Source organism: Nuphar pumila, chromosome 11, assembly GCF_984573655.1.
Source record: "Nuphar pumila chromosome 11, dmNupPumi1.hap1.1, whole genome shotgun sequence".
NCBI lineage: Eukaryota > Viridiplantae > Streptophyta > Magnoliopsida > Nymphaeales > Nymphaeaceae > Nuphar > Nuphar pumila.
Genome location: NC_143259.1, coordinates 116,001,820 through 116,024,885, shown reverse-complemented (window position 1 = coordinate 116,024,885; position 23,066 = coordinate 116,001,820). Strand labels below are relative to the sequence as shown.

Genomic DNA, 23,066 nt, shown 5'->3' with positions numbered 1-23,066 from the left:
TGAAATTTAGCGACATCTCGATTATGGAACCAAGCTTTGATATCCTTAGCTAGACGAGACAGCTTCTCATGACACCGGATAGCTGCCCACTGCTCATTGGAAGGCTTGTTCCAAGAGTCTGAAATAATAGTGTGAAAGTCTGGCTCTTGGAGCCACCATTGTTCAAACACAAAACTCCTGGCTTGTTTAAAACCATCCCCCCAAATAGTGATTAACTGACCATGGTCCGAGATAGAGGGAGCCATCAAGACACACTTGACATCGGGAATGAGATCCAGCAAATTTGGAGTGACAAAAACCCTATCAAGAACTCTGCAGCATGGGCGAATCCGCCTATTCGACCAAGAGTAATGCTCCCCAATAAAAGGAATTGGGTAAAGGTGATGCTGATTAACAAAATCTTGAAAACCTCTCATGGATGGATTGGGAAGAACGAGATTATTAGAATCCTGGATAGACAAAAGGCAATTAAAGTCTCCCATGAGAAAATGATACTCCCCGTTTGATATGACGATCCTATTTAGGTCGTTCCATAAAGCAGGCCTCATGACAGCGTGATTCGGGCCATACACAACAGTGACCACAACCCTCCTGCCACTGTCCTGTAAAGTTAGGGCAACAGACAATGAAAACAGACCAATGTCCAGTTGAAAAATATTTAAAGATTGCTTCCCCAAAATAAGGATACCACCAGCATGGCTGACCGCAGGCTTAAAAAAGTAGTCAACGCCCCTCCATATACCAGAGGCAACAGAACGAGAAACTTTATCCATCTTAGTTTCACAGATAGCAATCAGGTCAGGCTTCTCCTGTCTAACCCAATTAGCCAAAAATGTACGCTTAGATGGGCAATTCAAGCTCCTGATATTCCAACACAGAGACTTCATGACACACAATCTGGAAAAATCCGGGGAGTGTGTGGCCTCACCGACCGTCGTGGAGACCTGCCATCGAAAGTCGTAACCTTGAGAGAGAGAGAGAGAGAGAGAGAGAGAGAGAGAGTCCATGGCCCTACCTTTCCTTCAAAATCTGTTATGTTAGATATGTTTTTTGGCAAATCTAACCATGAAAACTTATGAATAGACTCTCGATCATACTTCTTTGATCTGCAGATAGGATTTTACAAAGATAAAAATTCAATGGTTCTAAAATTTTTGAAATTTTTTATGTTGTAAAATCTTTGCACTTAAAGGAGCAGCCCGTGACAACCCAACCAATTTAAGAAAGCCAGCAAGAAGACAATTAGGAATGACAATAGAATGGGGCACGTGCGAGGGACAAGGTCTTCACACCACCCTGTCTCAAAATTTTGCCCTCCATCCTCACCTTCATTCCCGTATGGGTTTTGATTTTAACATCCATTCCAGGTCAATTCTCTGTTTCATGTCTTCCATCCTCGATCCAAATGGGGTGAGGCGGGTCGGGGCCCATTTCGTCATACCTTCCGCCCCTGCTGCCTTCCACCGTTAGAATAATGACAGGAGAGAAATGAAAACTTGTGAGTCTCGTTAAACGAAGGAGAGAAGAGAGATTCAAAAAAGATATATATATATATATATATATATATATATATATATATATATATATATTATTTTAAGCATAATACATAAAAAAAGAATGCATAAAATATGTATATGAAGATAAGGATGCATAGAAAATATATACATAAAATAGGAACTACGCATAATATATAAAAAATATATGTTTAATGTATAATATAATTAAACAAATATTCTATATGTAAATAACATGTAATCTAGTTACACGAGCCAGCTTGTGCTCGGCTCATCTGTTTCAGGGACGGCTCAGCTGGGCTAGACACGATTCCGAGCTCAATCCATTGGTAAGTGAGCTGAGCCCGAATACACCCTGATTCGACCTTTAGAATTTACTGCTGTCAACCTTTTTACTACTTTTTATAATATGGTAAGATATGAAAGAATAACACTATTTATGATGTGAAAGTACATACGATCCTAGAAACCAAACCCAGTAAAATTAACCAACGGGGCTCAGCGTGGTTGGTAGTAGGGCTGCCAACGGGTCGAGTTTGGTTTAGACTCAGGTGAAATCAGACTTGGACCAGATTTTTGGGGTAAGGTATCGAGTTCGGACCTGCCTCTAATTGGGTCCACTATAAGAAAAACAATACCAAAATCCTGTAAGAGCTACATGAACCAAACATGATAAAACCGTATTTTTTTATCATTTTTATATTGAAAAATTGTGGGTCTAATTAATCGGAACATGGGTCGGGTCCGGGTCTGGTATAAAAATTTTCAAACTATACCCAGGTCTATGTATTAATTGGACCTTCAAGCCTTAATTGGGTCTTCTTATTTATTACCATACCCGGACCCTATATGATTTGGTTAGGGTAAACCAGGCCCATTGACACCCCTAGTTGGTATAGGAGTTGTCAGTACACGTCTCCTTGTTGTAGAACGTTGCAGGTTCAAACCCCAGTGATACTTTGAATAATAAGTGGTGGGGATATTTCTAACTCCAGCATACCTTTCAAAAAATAAAATAAAAAGGACTCTCAGTAAAGTGAAAAAAAGCAAAAGAGAAAAGTTACCATTTGGCCTTCCCCTGTATCTCCATATAACATACAAGCCAATGACACACAGAATCAACCCTATTGTGGCAGTTGTCACGTACACTGCGACTGGCCAAATGCTCTTGCTGCCTGCAAATTAAAATGAATTTAAACAGAGACATGCATGTATTTATCTAACCTTTTTTAATATTTAACGACAGTCTTGGCCCGCTAATCAAGTTAGGGTGTTCCCCTTTATCGAATATAATATTGCTTTGACATGCATAAATAATTTTCACAAAATGCTAATTTTATTTTCTCGATTGAAACTGACGCATAATTAACTCTGTTTGAACGTTCATTAAATTTTTTTGCAGACAGTGTTTAGAAAAATATAATAACCCAAGCGAGTGGCACATGCATTTTGCTAAGATGGGGATGAACATCGTCAGCAGAGCAAATTATAAAGGGGTTTTACAATAAAACAATCGATCAAGTTGGTCTATTTTTTTTTGAGGGCTAGGCTAAGATCGATCCCCATCACCAACCGTATATTGGCAGGTCTCCGGTTGGTAAAACTTTTGAGGTATCGATCATCCCCTTGATTGGCACTCACTTTAAAATATGTGATTTTGTAAACGGTTACTTTAAAATTAAATGAACTGCTAGGGGTCTACCTAACCCTAGCTTGACTATGTAAAAAAAAAAAAAACTTTTGAGGTAGGGAAATATGCCCAGCTTGGACTTTTTTTTTTTTTAAAGGCAAGCTGAGGTTAATTAGGCAGACCCCTACCAGTTATACAACTATATACCATTGGGTTTTGAACCTACAACGTCCCAACACAAGGTGACTTGCACTAGCTGCTCCTACCAGACAAGCCGAAGGTAATGCCCTTGATGGAATTCAAACTTGTGACATCTCATTAACTTGGTGATTGATTACTCACAAGTGGCTCCTACTAGATGAGCCAAGCAAGGAATAAATAATTAAGACTGTTGGCGTATGGTATCAATATAATATTTTTGCAGTTCTCTATTTATAAATAAAAAACCTAGTGATAAAAAGATTTGGTCACCGGAAGTTTCACCAATCGAGCTACATGGTGTATTTGTTAATCTTCACGGTTTGACCAGCACATGCAAATCATTATATAATTTTTGGAGTAAAAAAATACGGATAAAATTGCACCACTACTTTCATAATAGTCCATGATATATATATATATATATATATATATATATATATATATATAGAGAGAGAGAGAGAGAGAGAGAGAATATGAGCATTTTTAATACATTTTTTGCAAATCCAACTATGTGAATGTGCTTGACATGGTGAATTTGCTAGGAATCAAACATTGGATAGTGTATTTTTGATGAAAAAATGTAATTTTTGAATACTTGAATATTTATATAGATTACGAGCCATTGATTTTAAAGCTTTAAAAAAATCTCGTTTATGCATAAAAATAGTATAGTTGTATTTAAGTGAAAAAATCATGAAAATAGCGGTTGACACATTAGTTCTCATATTCTAGTAACTATATATATATATATATATATATATATATATATATATATATATATATATAGAGAGAGAGAGAGAGAGAGAGAGAGAGAGAGAGATCTACCTAATTCGGAAGAATCCAATCTCAGGTAGACGTCCACGCCATATCCGGGACCCGAAAACTGCTCAATGTCCAGCAACTCTCCTCTCCATATCATACAACCCATATCAGATGCATATGCAAAAGCCGTACACGAGCAATTATTCAAGCACACTGCTCGACAGTCATCCTTATTCAGACTCGATTGGATCCAGAGGGCATGATCCGGAGGCTTCACGGCCGACAATGTCTGAAACCCGGTCGAACCCGAACCGGATCCACTGCTACTATTAGTACCGCATTCAATCGGGATCCTTCGAACGCACCCACTTGATCTGGGTTCAAACCCGGGCAAGCAACTGCAGAAGGTACTGTGCTCCGGGTCGCAAATATTAAATGCCCCGCACCAATTATACGAGTCGCATATGCTCGAAGGTCGACCCCAGTAATCGGACCACAACCTGGTTGATGTATCCCACCGGTATTCTATAATGGACCCGGTGTGGTCCAGCACGAACCTCATCAGACCGGTGAAACTGGGCGAGATCGAGAGGTAGAACTCATCCCCCTGGGTGTTTGGATTGAACCCGAATATATTTAACGACGACATGTTGGAGATTCCAGTGAAGGTCCGGCCCTTTAACGGACCGGTCCGCCAAATTGGAACCGATCCATTCCAAAGGTAAATCTGTGAGCTGTTGTGATCTAGGCCAAGCGAGAACTGACCAGGCGACGGATCGGTGGCACTCCTCCATGACGTCCAGATCAATGGCTTCGTAGTCGTCGTGTTCCGAGAAAATTGCATATCCTTCAAGAACGTATCGGTCGGATCTCTGAAGCTCTCCCATGAATTGGCTGCCTGATTCGCCTCAGTTATCACCAAATTCCCGGTATCATCAAGCCTTGCGATCGTATCTTTCCCCGACGATGGCGGTGAGCCGGCTGACCACAGCTTCCTCCCGTTTCCGTCAAGAATTACGAGGTCTCCATCGCCGGAGAGTTTGAGAAACGCACCGGAGTCCCTCGCCGGGATCGGAGTCTTTCTGTTGGCCACCCATACAATGGTCTGAGGGATACCATAGAACCATATTCCCAAGTATCTATCCTGAGAGGAGCTACCATTTGGTGTGAAGAAGCCTAGTGAGAAAACCTGCTTTTCCGAGACAAGGGTCTCGTTCTGCCTCAGCTTTTCACCTACTGATATCAAGCTTTTCTCATGGGAAAACCCTAGGAATAGTATGAAACAAAGACATGAGAGAGGAGAAATGATGGTGCTCATTTTTCAGCTTCTCATTCTCCAAATCATCTCATGGTATTTCTTGTGTTGGGCAAGGTGGGAAGAGTTGTAAAGAGGGAATCCGGTTCAAACTCTTAAGCATGGGGGGATCGGAGGGGTATACAAGAAGAGAGCAGTTGGCGGGGCCCACCGCAACTGCCCACAGAAGGAAGCCATCAGCGTATAAGTCAAACCAAGAAGCCCATGTTTCAACTTGGGTGTGTGTCAGGTTTGACTTGACGCGCCCACATGGCACCGTGTGGCCCTGTAATTGATTCCATTCACCCCTTGCACTCTATTCTTTAGTATTGCTTTTGTTACTTCTGGATGATTAAGCAATACTAAAGAAATTAACAGTTTTTTTTCTTTTCTTTTTAATTAGAGCGATTAAGGAAATCGACGGTTATTTTGGTGTTCAATCGATGGAGAGGGGCCACGATAATTTTGTTACTTTGTTGTCCGTTAAATGGTTTAAGTCATCAATTGAAAGAAGGAACCTTATGCGTAGACAATCTAACGGTTGGATTGCAAACGGTTCGGGTTTGATTGGCAGTTGGATCAGCTTCACTCATTGGTTATGTCATCCTATTTTCGTACCCATAGTTGCTGGATATGGGTACCGGTAGATACAGGTATAAGTACCCAAGGCCCTCAAAAGTTTTGGGTATGTATATATTGAAATGTGTCTAAAAATTTTGGTACTAGATTCTATTAGATCACATCGATATGTGATTTGGTTCGTGGTTTTCTTGATGATGGTACGAGTTTTTAAAAATTAGATTTCGATTTCATCATTTATATTATAAGTTAAAAGTACTAAAAATCATCACATAATTTTACCATGTATAGCAGTAGCAATGGGCCAATGTCTTAAGCTGCATATAAAAACAAAATTTTGAAAGCAAAATATTATAATCAATAACAAGGTAAAGAAAAAACATAAAACAATCTCAGCCTAATACGGTCAAACAACAACAACAACTACGCCTTCATCCCAAAACAATTGGGGTCAGCGATATGAACCAAAAAAGAAATTCATTTTGGGTCTTCCACATGAATCCTTTTCCTCCAATCATTTCTATCCAACGCCATGTCCTCGGTGAGGTTCAAAGCATTCATATCCTTTCCTATCATCTCCATCCAAGTCTTCCTAGGCCTACCCCGACCTCTTTTAACTAATATATTTTCCCATTTCTCCAACCTTCTAACTGGAGCATCATTAGGCCTTCGCCGAATATGTCCAAACCACCGTAAACGATTCTCTCGCATCTTATTTTCAATGGGTGCAACACCTACCTTCTTACGTATCTCTTCGTTCCGAATCTTATCTTTTATTGTATTTCCACACATCCATCTAAGCATCCGCATCTCAGCTACACTCATTTTTTGAATATGATGTCTCTTGGCAGCCCAACATTCCGTACCATATAGTAAAGCGGGTCTAATAGTCGTCCTATAAAACTTTCCCTTCAACCGCAATGGCATTCTACGATCGCACAACACTCCAGTAGCACTTTTCCATTTCATCCACCCAACCTTTATCCTATGATTTACATCTCCATCAATTTCTCCATACTTTTGAATGATGGATCCCAAATATTTGAAATAATCATTCACCGGTATATCTTGCTCACCAAGCTTCACTACTTCGTTGCTTACTAAACCGACATTCCATATATTCAGTCTTACTCTTACTCAACTTAAAACCTCTAGCTTCCAATGTCTGTCTCCATAATTCTAACTTAGCATTAACCCCAGCTCTAGACTCATCAATCAAAACAATATCATCAGCAAACAACATACACCACGGTACATTTTCTTGAATTGATCTCGTAAGCTCATCCATCACTATTGCAAATAGGAAAGGGCTTAAAGCAGATCCTTGATGTAACCCAACCGTTATCGGGAAATTGGTTGTCACCCCTCCACAAGTGCGGACATTGGTTACTACTCCTTCGTACATATCTTTAATTATACTAATGTACTTGAGAGAAACACCTTTCTTCATCATTGTCCACCAGAGAACGTCCCTAGGTACTCTATCGTATGCCTTCTCTAAATCAATAAAAACCATATGCAAATCTTTGTTCCTCTCTCTATATCTTTCAATAAGTTGTCTAAGAAGATGTATAGCTTCCATAGTTGATCTTCCAGGCATAAAACCAAATTGATTCTCCGATATCATGACAACCTTCCTCAACCTAGACTCAATCACCCTCTCCCAAAGTTTCATAGTATGACTCATGAGTTTTATACCACGATAGTTTGTGCAATCTTGTATATCACCCTTATTCTTATATAAAGGCACCAAAGTACTCTTCCTCCACTCATTAGGCATCTTATTTGTTCGCCAAATCAAGTTAAAAAGATTTGTCAACCATTCTAAACCTTTCTCTCCCAAGCATTTCCAAGCCTCGATAGGTATACCATCTGGGCCAACTGCCCTTCTTGATTTCATTTTCTTCAAAGCCTCTGCAATACGGTCAATGATGTAAAAACTGCTTCTTGCAAGAATTTGTGAAAAGTCTATGCAACTATGACCATTATTCTTGCATGCTTCTGAAATATCAATTATAAAATTAATATAAAAAAGAATCACTTTTAGATTGGAGAAAAAGAAATAACCTCTAGTGACAGTTTCAATGAAAGTGAAAGAAGCCATGATATCAATGGAAGTAGCTTGATCTACATATATAAGTAGTACATGAGAGGGGTTCTATTATCTACAATGATTGTCACTACCGTACAGGTTTCACTTGTACAAGGGACTGATTTCTTATATTCGTAGGGCTGAGTTTCATATGCAGATAGAAATGAGTTTTTTAAACTTTCTGGTTTCAGTATTTTTAAAACCAGTTTCATACCAATACCAGGCCTGAGACTGGATACATAGGGCAAAATAGAGTTTCTATGCAAACTATGGTCATACCCCATCTTGGGATCTCAATGGTGTAGCTGTTTTGATAAAATCTGACTTTATAGATGTGATTTACGTGGTTCATGTATTGAATATAGACATTTGAATCATCTAAATCTAACCTGTAAGTAGGATTTTGTGGCAATTCAAAAATCAATGGATATAAACATGTTAAAATTTGTTGATTTAAAAAATCAGTTTTTATAAAAAAATGCTAAAAGTGCAATCCAAGGGTTGATTCCTATCAAATATTGTTGGCATTTTCAAGGATTATTTACAGAAACATGCCTCATTTTTTCAAATTCAGATTCATACCCAAAAAACTTGATGATTCAAATACATAGCTCATTTATTAATGTATGGTTATTCAAATGCATGCTGACAATCTAATTATATGCTTAACAATCAAGAAATTCTAAACTTTGTTTTTTGAAAGGCAAGCTGGGGTTAGGCAGACCCCCTATCAGTTATTATTCAACGTACCACTGAGGTTTGAACTTGCAACTTCCCACCATAGAGAGACGTGCACTGACAACTCCTACCAACCACTTGGAGCCCCGTTGCTAATAAATTCTAAAGTTACCTTCATGATTTTTTCCTTTATATATAAACTCTCTCTCCCTCTCTCTCTCCCCCTACAAGTCAAGCCAACCTCTACAACATCATGTGCGCTGGTTGTTGACAATGTGTGTCTTAAGCTCCAGTCTTGGCGTGCCAGATATTTCTCTCTTGCTTGCAGAATTAATTTGATCATGCATGTTTTGTCGGCGATTCCAGAATTTTTCATGTTGGTTTGTGTCATACATGTCAATATTGAGCATAAGCTTAAGCGCGCCCTGTCAAGGTTTTTGTGGCGTGGTATAAATGAACTTTATAAGAGGCACTTGGTGGGATGGGACTCTATCATTATGCCAAAGATTATGGCTGGCTTAAGAATCTTTGCTTTGCGTAAAAGGAGTATGACATTGGTTGGTTGGGTCATACTTCATAGGACGCATGTGCAAACTTTCTCTGGCTGAAATATGGTCAAATTGATATGCTTGCAGTTCGTCGGGGGACTCATAGACCGTACACATCGCATTTGAGGAAAATGTGGCTTAAGACATTGCGTTTATTTCTTGACAGGGATTTCGACGTGAGGGTAGACGAATCTTGGCTTCAATGGACAATATCTAATGTGAGAGTCTTCCTAGTTCACAAGGTCTACCATTTTTTTTTACCTCCAGGGCCAAGTTGGCTCCCCAAAAATGCTTTATGGGCTTAGGGACCATATCCGAAGACCAAGGTATTGGTTTGGTTGATTCTTTATGACCGAATACAAACCCATAACAACATCAAGAGGATGAGTTTAAAGTTTCCCAATTGGTGTGTGCTTTGTCAATAGGCTGAATAAACTACACAACATTTTTTTGGTCGTGTGCAGTGTTTCAAAAATTATTTTCTAAAACCTAGAGGACTCCATCAGTTGTTGTGCGAGAGGGTTGCTATTTGTTGGATCTTATCCCTGGCCCTGCTATAATTAGACGCGAAAAGAAGTGCAGGACTATTTGGAGAGTTTGGTTATTTACAATGTGGTGGTTCATATGGATGGCCAAAATTGATGTTACTTTTTGGGATGTCTCGTTCAACCTTAACTATCTGACTCATAGGGTCCTAGCTGATGTGTATGCTATCCTCCGCATATACCTCAAAGACTTGCCTCTGCAACCAAACGATCCCCATCTAGATGTCTGTGGTCTTTGATGAGTTTTCTGTTTGTATTCAGGTTTTTCCTGTTTTTGTGTTAACAATGTTCTCATGTTGTTGTTGTGTTTGTGCTTTGTGGGACTTAACACTTTGTTGAGTTTCACTTTTAAGTAATGTTGATCGCTTTTCGGCTCTCCCTCTCTCTCCATGAAAACCCTATTATCGTCCACTGTTCTTTGACTTTTGTTATTGTTACTGAGAATAGAGGCTTACTATGGTAATGGACAAGATGATACAAGATGACTGTGTAGGGAATGAGGTTGTAGAAGTTACCAACGGGGGCTCCACTTGTCGGGGTAGGAGCAGTTAGTGCACGACACCTTGTATTGGGATGTTGCAAGTCCGAATCCCAATGGTATGGTTGTATAAATGGTAGGGGTTGTCCTAACTCAGATTTTTTTGTCCAAAAAAGCAAGGTTGTAGAAGTTGGAAACAAAAGGACTAAAGGGATAAGAAGAAATAGGAAAACGACTATCGTTCAGTTTGAATGAAAATTAAGGGGCTACCGAAACCCAAACTTTGAGGTGTTTGGTTGACTAAGAGCATGGTTTTGCATGCTTTTGGATTGCAAAAATTCCAAAAGTTAAACATAACAAAAAAATCAACTATTTTCTTGGCACCCATTGGCCAAAAAATAGCCGAATTCAGGGCATATATCGATACTGACAACATTGATGCAAACAACCACCAAACCTAGGGATGTAAACGTTTAGATCGGATGTAGCCAATACCATATTCCATTGATTGGATGTTGGATAAATGGATTCAAATTTGGATGGTGACAGACTCATAACCGATCTATTTTTTAACATGTAAATGGATTTTGATATTCATCAAATTCGGATATTTTTTGGATTCAGTAGCAAAAAATCAATACCATGTCTGCATCTGACTATATTCAGATATTGTTTTGGCTTACCAAATGCAGATCAAGTTGGTCAGATATGAGATAAAATCTAGTTCATTGACAACCGTAGCCAAACCATAGTTTTGAGTAACATCTTGTTTGACACCCAAAACTAGATTTTGAAAATGGTTTTGGGTGTCATCCAAATAGTACCTATAAAGGTAAATCTAGGGTTCTAACTAAGTCAGCTATAACCGAACCAAACTGATATCTTAAACCAAATAGACCTAAACACACTTGATTTTGGTAGACACATGGGTCCAGGTGGAGTCTAAAAATCTAGGACTACTTAAAAAATAGGTTGGTTTTGAGTATGAAAAATATGGAGCTGAAACCAATTAGAACCGACATGGCCTTTATACATGACCCTAACTGTCTTGGGCCGATCTTTCGGAACGGGACATGTGCAATGCAGAGCTCTACTGAGTGAAAAATGCATCGAGTGTAAGAACGTGCGGTATGCATTTGCTTGACCGGTAACGTGCGGTGGTAGCATGTCATGCGATAGACATCAATATCTTCGTTAGTGTAGCGTTGTGTGACGATACAGACGTGGAGCGTTGTTCAGTTAAGCAGTACCAACAGATCAGAGGATGTTGCCTTTGGAGATTTGGTTAAGGACCTCTCAGCTTGCAAGATGTAGTTCCCACACATAGCGGTTGGATGCACGGGGGTGCATGTGGGTTATGGCTAATTCTCTCAGAAATCACCTTAGGTGGTTCCAACCGAGTATGGTGACTCGGGACTAGGCGAGTAAATGCTTATGCACCGACGAATCAGTCTGGGTGGTGCTCTTTGCTATGGTGTTCAATCATCAACTGTTCTTTGGACTGAGGGCCGCAAGGTCTTGTTCCTTCAATGGCGAGGTTGTGCTATGTTGTGCGCATGAAGCCGCAATACGCTCCATGGCATGCAAGGCTAAGGCAAAGTTTGTGCCTCTTTCAGAAGTGATAGCTGATATGGGACGACTATGCACTAAGTGACATAGACTACATGGAATGCGCATTTGAAAATGCACTTGATCAGCTTCCACTAGACAGTTGCGCACGGGATGGTGCACATGGTCAATGAAAATGATTCAGCACATGGAAATGTGTTAGTACGCGACCTTTGATCGTTAGGCTGTCCAGTTTGGGCAGCTTGGCGCATCATAGGTTTGTAAAACATTCTATACCCGTGACAGAGCGATAACTAGGCTTGCGGCGGTAAAGAAGGATTGTCACACCACACAGACTTATTAAAAAAAGTAAGCCACTGACACTAATGGCTATGCAATTTATATTAGAACCAACACCTAAACGAGGTATATACCCCAAATCATTTCATGCCCGGCCTGTTTTTTTGTTTTGGACCCGAAAACCAAACCATCCTAGCCAGACATAATGTATACCGATTATGAAAACTGCAAATATAATTATCCTTAGAATGTAATTATCATTGATCTAATAGGTTTACTTTTATGACAACAACTTTTCTAAGTTTTAAAGGTTAAAAATCCTAATAGAATGAATCTGTATTAAAACCCATATAAGTCTACAATCTTAATAATATCTACACCCACCCGAGCATAAATTGAACTAAGACCCGACCCATTTGGAACATACTGTTTTTTCACCTAAACATGTTAACCATATGGGTCCACAATTTTTAGTCATACCAAAACCTGAATCCGAGCCCAAATCAAACTGAGCTGGGTTTGGTTCTATATGTTAGACCTTATTAAAATCGGGTCTACTTAAGACCCAATTTGCTTGGGTTCAAACTGATTTCCATCCAAACTTATTAATCTATATGGTTCTTCTATTTTTGTCATACCCAAACCTGAACCTGGACTTGAATAAAATTGGATTGGGTTTGGATCTAGTTTTTGGACACGATTGAGCAACGGATCTGACAAGACCTGACCCAAACCTGAAGATTCGAACCCGACACAGCTACACCTCTAGGTAAAACTGAATTTTAAAATATAATTATAAGGGTGAAATGAATATCTAGCATGAAAGCATTAACCAGCGCCTTACCAACTATCCCGAGGTATGTTTTTGGTTAACAATGGAACAAACGAGACATGTGCTGATGCTAGGTCTGGTAAACGAGCTGAACAAGTCAAACTTCAAACTTGGCTCGTTTACCAGTTAATTGAGCTCATGACTGGGCTCATGTTTGTATTTATCCGATCCGACCTCAAGCTCGGTTAGTCCCTGAATGAGATGAGCCGAGCACGAGCTGACTCATGTAAAAACATTCCATGTTATTAATACATGGAATATATGTATTTTTTTATATAGATATGTATGTTTTATATATTACACTTAATAGTACATATTTAAGAATCCTTTTCTTGTATATATATTTTATGAATTTATATTTTTATGTATTATACTTAAATATATATTATACATAAAAATATATTTTATTACACGAGCTCACCCCAGTCGAGCGGAACTGAACCACCTGTGTTTGGGATAGACTTGTTTAAGGTAAACAAGCTGTTCATGGCTCGCACCACAAGAAAAATGCTACTTAGCGACGGAAATTTGCGACGGATTTTTTCCGTCGCCAATTTGCGACGGATTAGCGAGCGAAAATTATTTGTCGCTAACGTTTGAAATATTTGCAAAATTAGCGACAAAAATATCTCCGTCGCTAAAGTCGTTGCTAATTAGTGAGGGATTAGCGGCAACATTTTTTCGTCGCCAAAACACTACAAAAAAATGCTAATTAGCGACGGAATTAGCGACAGAGATATTTCCGTCCATAATCCATCGCTAATTAGCGACGGATTAGGGACAGAAAAATTCCCTCGCTAATTTTCGTCCCACTTGAGGCGCGAAATTTTCCCTCCCTCCGTTCAAAATTTTTTCTCCCTTTGTTTTTCCCTCACGTTCGATTTAAACCTGGAGCTTGCCGGAGTTGAAGAGAGTGGCGACGAAGATGAGGCTGCTGTTGGGGAGCCACTGGAGCCTATCGGAGTCGCCGACGCTGGAACGCGCTGGTTCAACAACATAGGCGTTGTAGCGCATTATGAATGCCAAGCACAACACCACCCACTCCAAGCAAAATATGAGCACGCAGAGACCCCCCGCGAGCTTGAGTATCACCTCTGCGTCGTCTTCTCTGACGTACGACTTGAGGGGCTGCAGGAAGTCTCTCGTCCGCGTGAAGATGAGCACCGACACCGACCCCTCGAATATGGCCATCAACACGGTTGACACCATGTGGGAGGTGTATCAACACGTGTGCGAGGCAGCGCTGGTGGTCGACGCGCAGCCAAATGTGGCGGCAACGATGGTGGTCACGTGGAGGAGGAGGATGAAGAAGTCGTTGAGTGAAGGGAAGAGGCGGAGGGAGAGGGTGAGGAAGATGCAACTGGAGGCAGCGCCAGTTCATCGCGATTGTTAGGGGAAGAGCGTCCCGACGCCGGAACGCGTCGGTTGTGCAAAAAAAATTGCTTCTTGCCGGAGAACGCGCCGACAATGCGAATTTTTAATTTTTTTTTTTTTTTAAATTTAACAACGGATTAGCGACGGATATGATCCATCGCTAATTTAAAATAGCGAAGGACTCGCGATGGATCATATTCGTCGCTAATCTGTCGTAAATTAGCGACAGAATTAGTGGCAGATAAGTTCTGGCACTACTTAACGTCGAAAAATTCGCGATGAAAGTTTTTCGTCGTTAATCTGATGCTAATCCGTCGCTAAACTGTTTAGCGACGGATTAGCGTCGAATTAGCGATGAATTTAGGTCGTCGCTGATCCACAAGTTTCTTGTAGTGTCGGTTAATCATCTATAACATTATGAACGAGTTGGTGACGAGACAAACCGAGTCGAGTCATGGCTGCTTGCTTTTTTACCAGCCCTAGCTGATTTAAGTCTATTGGAAAAATTGGATACTGTTAAAACAAATAAACTCGCAAAAAGCATGGTACCTGCTTTTAATGACATTTCTTCTAGAAGAGTTCATTTCCATTTTGAACTCAAGTTTTTCAAAATATTGATCATTTCTTATATTTATTTAACTCATTTAATTTGATAAGATTTTCTGGATTAACACACACAAAAAAAAAGTCTAAAAATCTCTTGATAGATACAAGGCCCATAAATTGATGTTTGCAGTTACTTTTTGCACTGTTAGTTGGTGGAGTTGATGCTACTTATGATAATGATAATCGGTCCCATGCCCTTCCCCTAAAAGGACGGTGTAATCAATTTTGAGAAAATGATATTTGTTATAGTTTATTTAAATATAAGTCGCACAGCTTATCTTGGGACAACTGCAATTAATAAGTAATGATTTTCTCCCAAATCTCGGTGTGCCATGATTTTTTTTTTATTTTTGTTGATTTTTTTTACTCGGAGAAACCACCCCCAGGATCATAGACTTAGTCCTGACAGCTGTGATATTGAGATTACGAAGATTCTCTTCAATGCATAAAGGTCCTCTTCAATGCAGCGTTGACTTGACCAGACTACAACCTTGACTCTCTTTTCCACGAAGATGGGCTCAGTCTCAAATATTAGAAAACTAAGCCCTAAAGCTGCCTATTGCCACCTGGAAGGGTGTGACAGGTTTTCTTTACATAAAATTTAGAATTATTCTTTTTTTGTTTCAATGGGTACTAGCAACAACAAAGGGGCTGTCCTTGGCTCAAATCCCTACCTCAGAACGTGAGAAACATTGAACTTATGGGCTCAAATGGGTTTGGTAGGTGCGGTGAACTCTATTAAACCCGGCTCTTGATCCTGATGGTGTAATTCATATGCAGTCTGGTTGAAACCCTGACCCAAATGGTTCGGATTCATCCGAAACATCTAAATACATGGTAAATCACTATTAAGGATCCGACCCATTTGCATTCCTACCTAAACCGAATCAATGTCCATATTAGATCATAGTCACATCTCACGATAATACCGTTAGAGGTGCCTTGAATATGCTGTTCATGTTTATCCATGAGATGAACGGCAACCCAAACACTAACCTTCGTCTTTGTTTTTTAGTCATAACTTTATTTCAGATCAGAAGAATTATATCACAAAGGGACGAAGCGACAAGACCTGGGTCTTAATCTGGTCCTCTTATTTATCACCTTAATCGGACCCTATAGGGTAACCCAACCCGTTGACACCACTAGTATTATGCATATCAAATATTTAAGTAACTCATCTCCAATATATATATATATATATATATATATAAACCTGTCATGTTTATGAACAAAGGATGGTTTTACCCCGTCGTTGTTCAAAGCAAGAAACCAACGGTTCACTTCAGTGGCGGAGCCAGAAGTTTTTCGTTGGGTGGGCAAACTTCAGGTCTCGGGGACAATGTTATGGTCTTGAAGGATGATTCATTTATTCGGACCAGTGGCGGAGCCAAATTTTTTTTGATGGAGGAAGAGTCATTCGTGGAGAGATAAAACTTAAATAAGCCTTTGAATTAAAATAATAATCGTTACAAACACAAACAACTAAATTTATGAACATAATAAGATAAAACCTTAATTTGTACTTGTAAACTAAAATAAAGATTGTTCACTTAAGAAATACAAACAACTAAATTCATGAAAATTTTACAACGGGCATCTTCTATTTTTCATATTTTGAAAATAATTCATAATTGCATCATCACTGATGATATCAAATGTCTCCTTCTCTATGTAAGTAACCAAGGCATCATTGATCCATTCATCTCTCATTCTATTACGTAAACGACTTTTGATATTGTTCATAGCTAGAAATGTTCTTTCAACACTTGTTGTTAAAATTGGTAAAGTTAATGCCAACTTAATCAATAGATACACATGAGAAAATACAATGTGCTTTTGAGTTGCTATCATCATCTCTGCTAGCTCTGCTAAAGATTTTAAACTTGAAAATTGATCATTGTTTCACATTTCTGCAATATATATATATTCAATTAATTTTCAAGTCTAATTATGTTTACTCTAGAAAAGTCCTTAGGGTAAAGCTCAGCAAGACGAATCAACTTATCTTTATCAAAAGCAAAAAAAGAATTCTTTGAACTCAAGCATGTCATTGAAAGGAGGAGTCTTGTATTTGCTTTAGTGAAATGATCATTCAACTCTTGAAGTTGCAAATCAATAATAGCATAAAACACATCAATACGATAATAATGCAATGTGGTGATCTTTTCAACCTTATGTCTTGGTCATCCTTGAGGTATATATGAGTCCCCTAGATCAGGAATCAGAATATCAAATCTCTTACAAAATATGGACACTTTGTTTACGAGAGAGTCTCATCCATTGTCTCTCAGACTTTTAAGGCACTGTTTTGGTGTAGTGATTAAACTCATAGCATTCATAATGTCTTGATCTTTTCACTGAAGTGCTTGTGAAAGGTCATCAGTTATTCTTAAAACTTTGCACATCAAATGTAAGCAAAAAACAAATTCTTGTAGCAAAAAACTATAACATGCTTTTACATCACAAAACATTTCATAAATGACAGTCTGGTCATCATTATAGTAAAAAAACAGCATCTTAAAAGGCTAGTATCTTCCCTACTCCAACTAGCTATAAGGTAGTAGCTGTTTCTGTGAAGAAGCAGACGTAAGAAACACTTCTTGTAGCAAAATATGTAGAAAATTTTACGTAACACACCAAGACTAAAATTGTAAATGTGTCACCAGTCACATAGAATATAGTTTTCAGTTTCAAGTTAAAGGTATTTTGGCATCATATCATTTAGTCATGTGCATTAAGTATTTTGTTTCTCTATTACAACATTAGAATTTTTCGGTTATATTCTTACTATAAGATGACCATCTTACTTACAATCAAGATGACGAAAAGCCAAAAATAATGCAGCTATTGAAGATAAAATTGAAGATAATAACAGTCACACTTCTTGAAGGTTATCCATTTTTTTTCTTCTTAATCTTCTTTAACATGGAATATCCCTAGATGTGTTAAATATTCTAATTCCTTTAACTCAAACAGCCTATATTGATTTTCCCAAGCTCAAATTACTTGAACCTTCTTATCGTGTCTGCTTCATTTGAATTTTCCTAAATAAACCATAAAACAGAAATATGTTTCATAAAAAAACTAGTTTAGATGACTGCACCTTTATGGAAAATATACTTTTATGCTCTGATATTGTATGAATTTTGGTAATATTCGCTTCTTAGAAAACTCTATGAAAGGGAATCAGCAAGAGGGTTAAGCTTTAGACAGGCTATGTATGGCCATACATCATAACTATTTAATAACAGCGTCTCACAATCATCATCCAAATGATCTCATACCCAGTAATTCTACAGAAAGTTTCGAAAAGCAAACTATGTGCAAACTGACTCAACCTAATGAACCAAACAACAATTTCAAGTAAACAACCAAACATCCAACTGTGAAGAAAGGCTATCTCAACTTCCAACACACTATTCAATTAAACAAGCATCACGTTCTAAACAGTAACAATCACTAAGTAATAACCAATATGCCCTTTGCAGTGGCAGTTATCTATCAAAATTACCCATTGTCATCTAGCCAATAAACCAATAATTTGCACTTCATCATCACTAGCCATGCTAACTGAAATTGTTCACTGAGTATTCACTATCATTCTCCAGTTCATATTATTTCACTACCAAAGACAAAGGTTTTGACTTCTTCAATCCCCAACCAAAAAGGCACAAATTGAAAGAAATGGTTGGTACCATCCAGATCAAATAGCAAAAGTAAATACATGTATAGCCAATTTATGCAAGCAAATTAAGTGGGTAACAACTAGCTTCCTAGGCACTTAAGGTTAATCCCCTGCTTGTTTATTCTGAGAGAGAATATGTGTAGATAAACTTTCTTATGAAACATCCATTGATGTAAGTCAGGAGGTTACACTTCAAATACATACACTCCATACGACCAAGTTCACAATTTGTCCATCATATACCCCAAAAGAAAGAAGTGAAAAATGAATCACAGAAAAGCGAAGGGACTACTATAGGAAAGTATAATAACAATAATAAAACACGCACATGATAGCAAGATCATCAAAATCCTGCGAACCAACAAAGCAGTCCAAATTTCCAGAGCAATTAAGCCAACATGGGCATGAAAAAACATACCCTTTTCTTCAAAAGAAACTCACACTTAATCTTCCAATCCTCTTCAGCTAAAATGAAGCAAAAAGCCACAGTCACTCACCAATATTGGAAAAACACACATATACTTAAAGAAAAGAGACCACTAACCAAAAAAATAACAAAAAACCTGGAGTTTTTGCAGGTTTTGTTGTTGCATTCTTTACTGTCAATGATCTTGAAGCTTCAGTTCTCTTCAAAAGAATCACTGAAGTTTTGCAACAATGAAATATGTGGTTGGGATTGGCAAAATGGGTATTGGAGCATGGAGCAAATGAGTGAGTTGAGATTGGGATAACATGCTTTGGGATTGGGCCATTGGCTCACCGGAAATCGCAGAGGGGCCTGGGGGAAACAGAGAGGGGAGAGAAGAGGGAGCAGGCGCAGTGCGCACGATCGACGATGGCCGTTACGGGAGGTGAGGAAAGGAGCACGATCGGGGATGGCCGTTACACGAAGTGAGGAGCACGACCGACGTTACGGGAGGTGAGGAGCACGACCGGCAATGGCCATTACGGGAGGTGAGGAGAGGAGCATGGCCGATGATGGCCGTTACAACCTACAGGAGGTGAGGAGGAAGGGGGAGGGCGGCGCAGAGAAAGGCATTGTCCCTTCCCTGCGACCCTACTCCCTTAACCCTATTGGGTTCTCGGAGCCGGGTCGGACCCGACCCGGATCCGATACAAATTTTTGGGGTGGGCGACCGCCCACCCCTGGCTCCGCCACTGGTTCACTTCAAGTAGTTGCTGTAGTTGTAGGATGTTTATACTAGAGTTTTCACAAGACTGGTTGGTGTTTTGCATATCCATAAAAAAATGCATATATATATATATATATATATAGGGTAATTGGAATATATAAACTATAACAAAATATGTAAATTGGTATGCACCGAGATTTTGATAATATATTTTTTTTAAATTTAACCATACAAATGCGATCCAGATACTTGGTTTTGTAGAAACAGACTCTTAGATCATTCAATTATGGTGTATACAACAGCTCAAAATTTTCAAAAATATTAAAGCATACAAAATCACATTTTCTGGTCCAATTACAATGATCTAATAGACGATTCAAAGCAAATGGACATGCCAAATGCATCCACATGATTAGATTTGCAAAAAACTATGAAAATCATGGTTCATATGAGTTTACATATTTTAGTCTCTCTCTCTCTCTATATATATATATATATATATAGGGTGCTTCTATGGTGATATTGTTTCACTGGGAAACTGGAACATGTTGGCCAACCAAATATGTTAGTGTGTATGAATGAAGATTTTTATATGTTTTTTTTGCAAATCTAATAGATACATTCAGCGTGGAATCGAACGCTTCAAGAGCTGATCCCTATAAAATCAAGTACATAGATCCATCTGTATGGTCAGAATTTAAAAATAAAATAAAAAAAGCCCAAAAAACCTATTTAGCACGCAGTTTAGCACCGAACCCAATACAATATATATATATATATATATATATATATATATATATAGGGGAGTGGTTGGTTCTAATTGATAATTAAAGTGCCAGACAGATTCTCCAAAACCAGTAGGTGTGGTAGATTAATCTATCTACGTAACAACTCAAGAGCATTGTCGCATAGCTAGGGGCGATTAGTGTCCACAACAATAACGACAATCATAACTTATTGTGGTATTTATCATTGTCATTAACAACATTAATTATTGTTGTGATTGAGAAAAAGAATTATTTTTTTAGTTCAACGTCACCGATATAGTAAAATGGAAAAAGGTTTTCAATAAATTTACAACAGTCAAGAACCATGGCTAAGACTAACACGTTTCCGCATACCAATACCACTGAAGCATAGTGACAAACGTTTTTATCGGCAAATTCTGGTTTTTCAAAAACTCGCAAGAAATTGAAAAGTTTTCACAAATCTCTCATTTTTTTGGCAAAATCTTGGCAATAAAAAAATTTAATAAATATAAAAAATATTTTTATAAGAAAATATTAATAAAAATTATTTTAAAAAAATACATGATTTTTTCATGATAAATACCCATTTAAAACGTAAATATCACATTTAAATCACGGTATTTATGTTTTTTTTCGTAAATCTCATGATATTTTGAAAATCTCACAAGAAATTGCCATTTTAAACTTTCAGGCAATTTCTCGCGAGATTTTCATAAATCTCGTGATATTTGTCACTATGCACTGAAGGTCTTTGATGATTAAATATATTTGTGACAACTGTATGAAGGAACTTGTGAAATTGATGGATTAGGAAGAACAGTATGACAGAGATTAAAGTTAAAAGTGATAATTATTCAACCATAATTTAACATTAAACAATCAATCATATGAACATCAGTTTACTTAATTCACAAGAAGACCTTGAAACCACATGGAAAGTGAGAAAAATAAAAAATACTTAAAAGTTTTAATTTGTTTGATAATAATAATTTAGTTGATTACGTCCACCTGCATAGTCTCTATTGAAATAGGAAACTATGGGCATGTTTGAAAACAGAGATCTGTCTTGCATGTCAAAGTCAATCCCATGCAAAAATGAAAGTTGGTACCAACGGTATTAGTTGTATAAACGGGGGCTCCACTTGTTTGGTAGGAGCAGCTAGTGTACGTCACCTTGTGTTGGGACGTTGCAGGGTCAAAACCCAATGGTATTAGTTGTATAACTGGTAGAGGTCTGCCTAACCCCAACTTGCCTTTAAAAAAAAAAATGAAAGTTGGTGCTAGATTTATGAAAGCACGAACTTTCATTTGCATGTTTGAAAAGAGATCAGTTTTGCATGTCAAAATCAATCCCATAAAAAAATGAAAGCAATACTCTCTATCTCTCCACATATGAGTTGGAGAAGACAATTAAAGGATCAACTAATTTTGATTTATTCATTTTTAACGGATCAATAACCATTACACTATTATTATTATTGTCGACAATACTCTAATGAAAAAATCGCGCTTTGACATGCAAAACTGATCTCTTTTCAAACAAGCAAATGAAAGTTAGTTCTTGATTTATGTAAGTAAGGTGGCTGCCAATTGTAAGATGTGGTCCTGTCCCATCTAATTTTTGGAATTGGGACTGGTTAGGTGGTGCTGGTTCCTGGATCGCTTCCAGGCCAATCAAAATGGCACTTGGTTTAGGAGCAGGTTCTACTCATTCCTATCCTATACCCTAATGCGGAATTTATTCTTTGTGGAATTCTGCATCAATTCTGACCACATAGATGTCATCTGTATGCTCTGTTTAGTGAATATCGGCATTTTAATAGCCAGATTCTGATTTGTGTGCAGGATTGTTTTGGCGATTCAAGAAATCAAAAGGTTGTAAAAACACCAACATTTAATGATTAAACAAATCAAGTTTTCTGTTGAAAGGACTATTCAAGGGTTGATTCCTATCAAATCAACCATTCTGAATTCTCTCTGACATTTTCGTTCACCAAGTTGTGTGTTCCATCTTAGCTGGGCTAATATGCATGCACCCATGTAACCTGCTTAAATTCTGCTGTGGATATGGATTCAGATGCCTTGGAGCTTCTAGCAGTGGGAGGGAATTCCACACACCCATATGTTTATGTAGAGTTTCCGGGGTAGGTAAAGTGTTTACAGAATCCCTACTTACCTCTACCTATCCACTTGTCCAATAGTTCCATTTCTTCCAATTCTTCCCAAAATAAGTGGCAGATGCTGGATTGTTTCTTAAGTCGCACTATGCATCTATTGAGTCACAGACTTTGATTTCAGCAGGGGCTATTCGCCATCTTCTCCAAATAAATTAAATGAACAAAAGGCAAGTAAACACAAAAATAAACAGACAAGTTCTTAATCCTAAAAAGGATATAAGTTAATTCTCATTTCAATGCACCTTATGCACATCTACCACTGACAGTGATTTATAACAAAATTGTCTGTCTCACAAGAGCACTAGAATTTTAGTTGTTTCAAACTATAGGGAGGAAGA

At 38.2% G+C, this 23,066-nt stretch overlaps 1 protein-coding gene across 4 annotated transcripts in view; it reads right to left on the bottom strand.

Moving 5' to 3' along the window:
• LOC149822997 (G-type lectin S-receptor-like serine/threonine-protein kinase At4g03230) overlaps positions 1-19,679 on the bottom strand; it is a 29,990-nt gene extending 10,311 nt beyond the window's left edge. The window contains exons 1-3 of one of the 4 annotated variants that reach the window (XM_089980472.1): positions 19,233-19,679; positions 19,088-19,134; positions 2,579-2,689 (exon numbers count right to left, since the gene is read on the bottom strand). Coding sequence is in view for 1 of the 4 variants with exons in the window: in XM_089980471.1 (XP_089836597.1) it covers positions 2,579-2,689; positions 4,171-5,425 (1,366 nt within the window). In the remaining 3 variants the exon portion in view is untranslated. Of the gene's footprint in view, positions 1-2,578; positions 2,690-4,170; positions 5,735-19,087; positions 19,135-19,232 lie in introns of those variants that run through there. The other 3 variants (XM_089980473.1, XM_089980474.1, XM_089980471.1) reach the window with 3 other exon arrangements.
• Between the last annotated feature and the right edge of the window lie 3,387 nt (positions 19,680-23,066).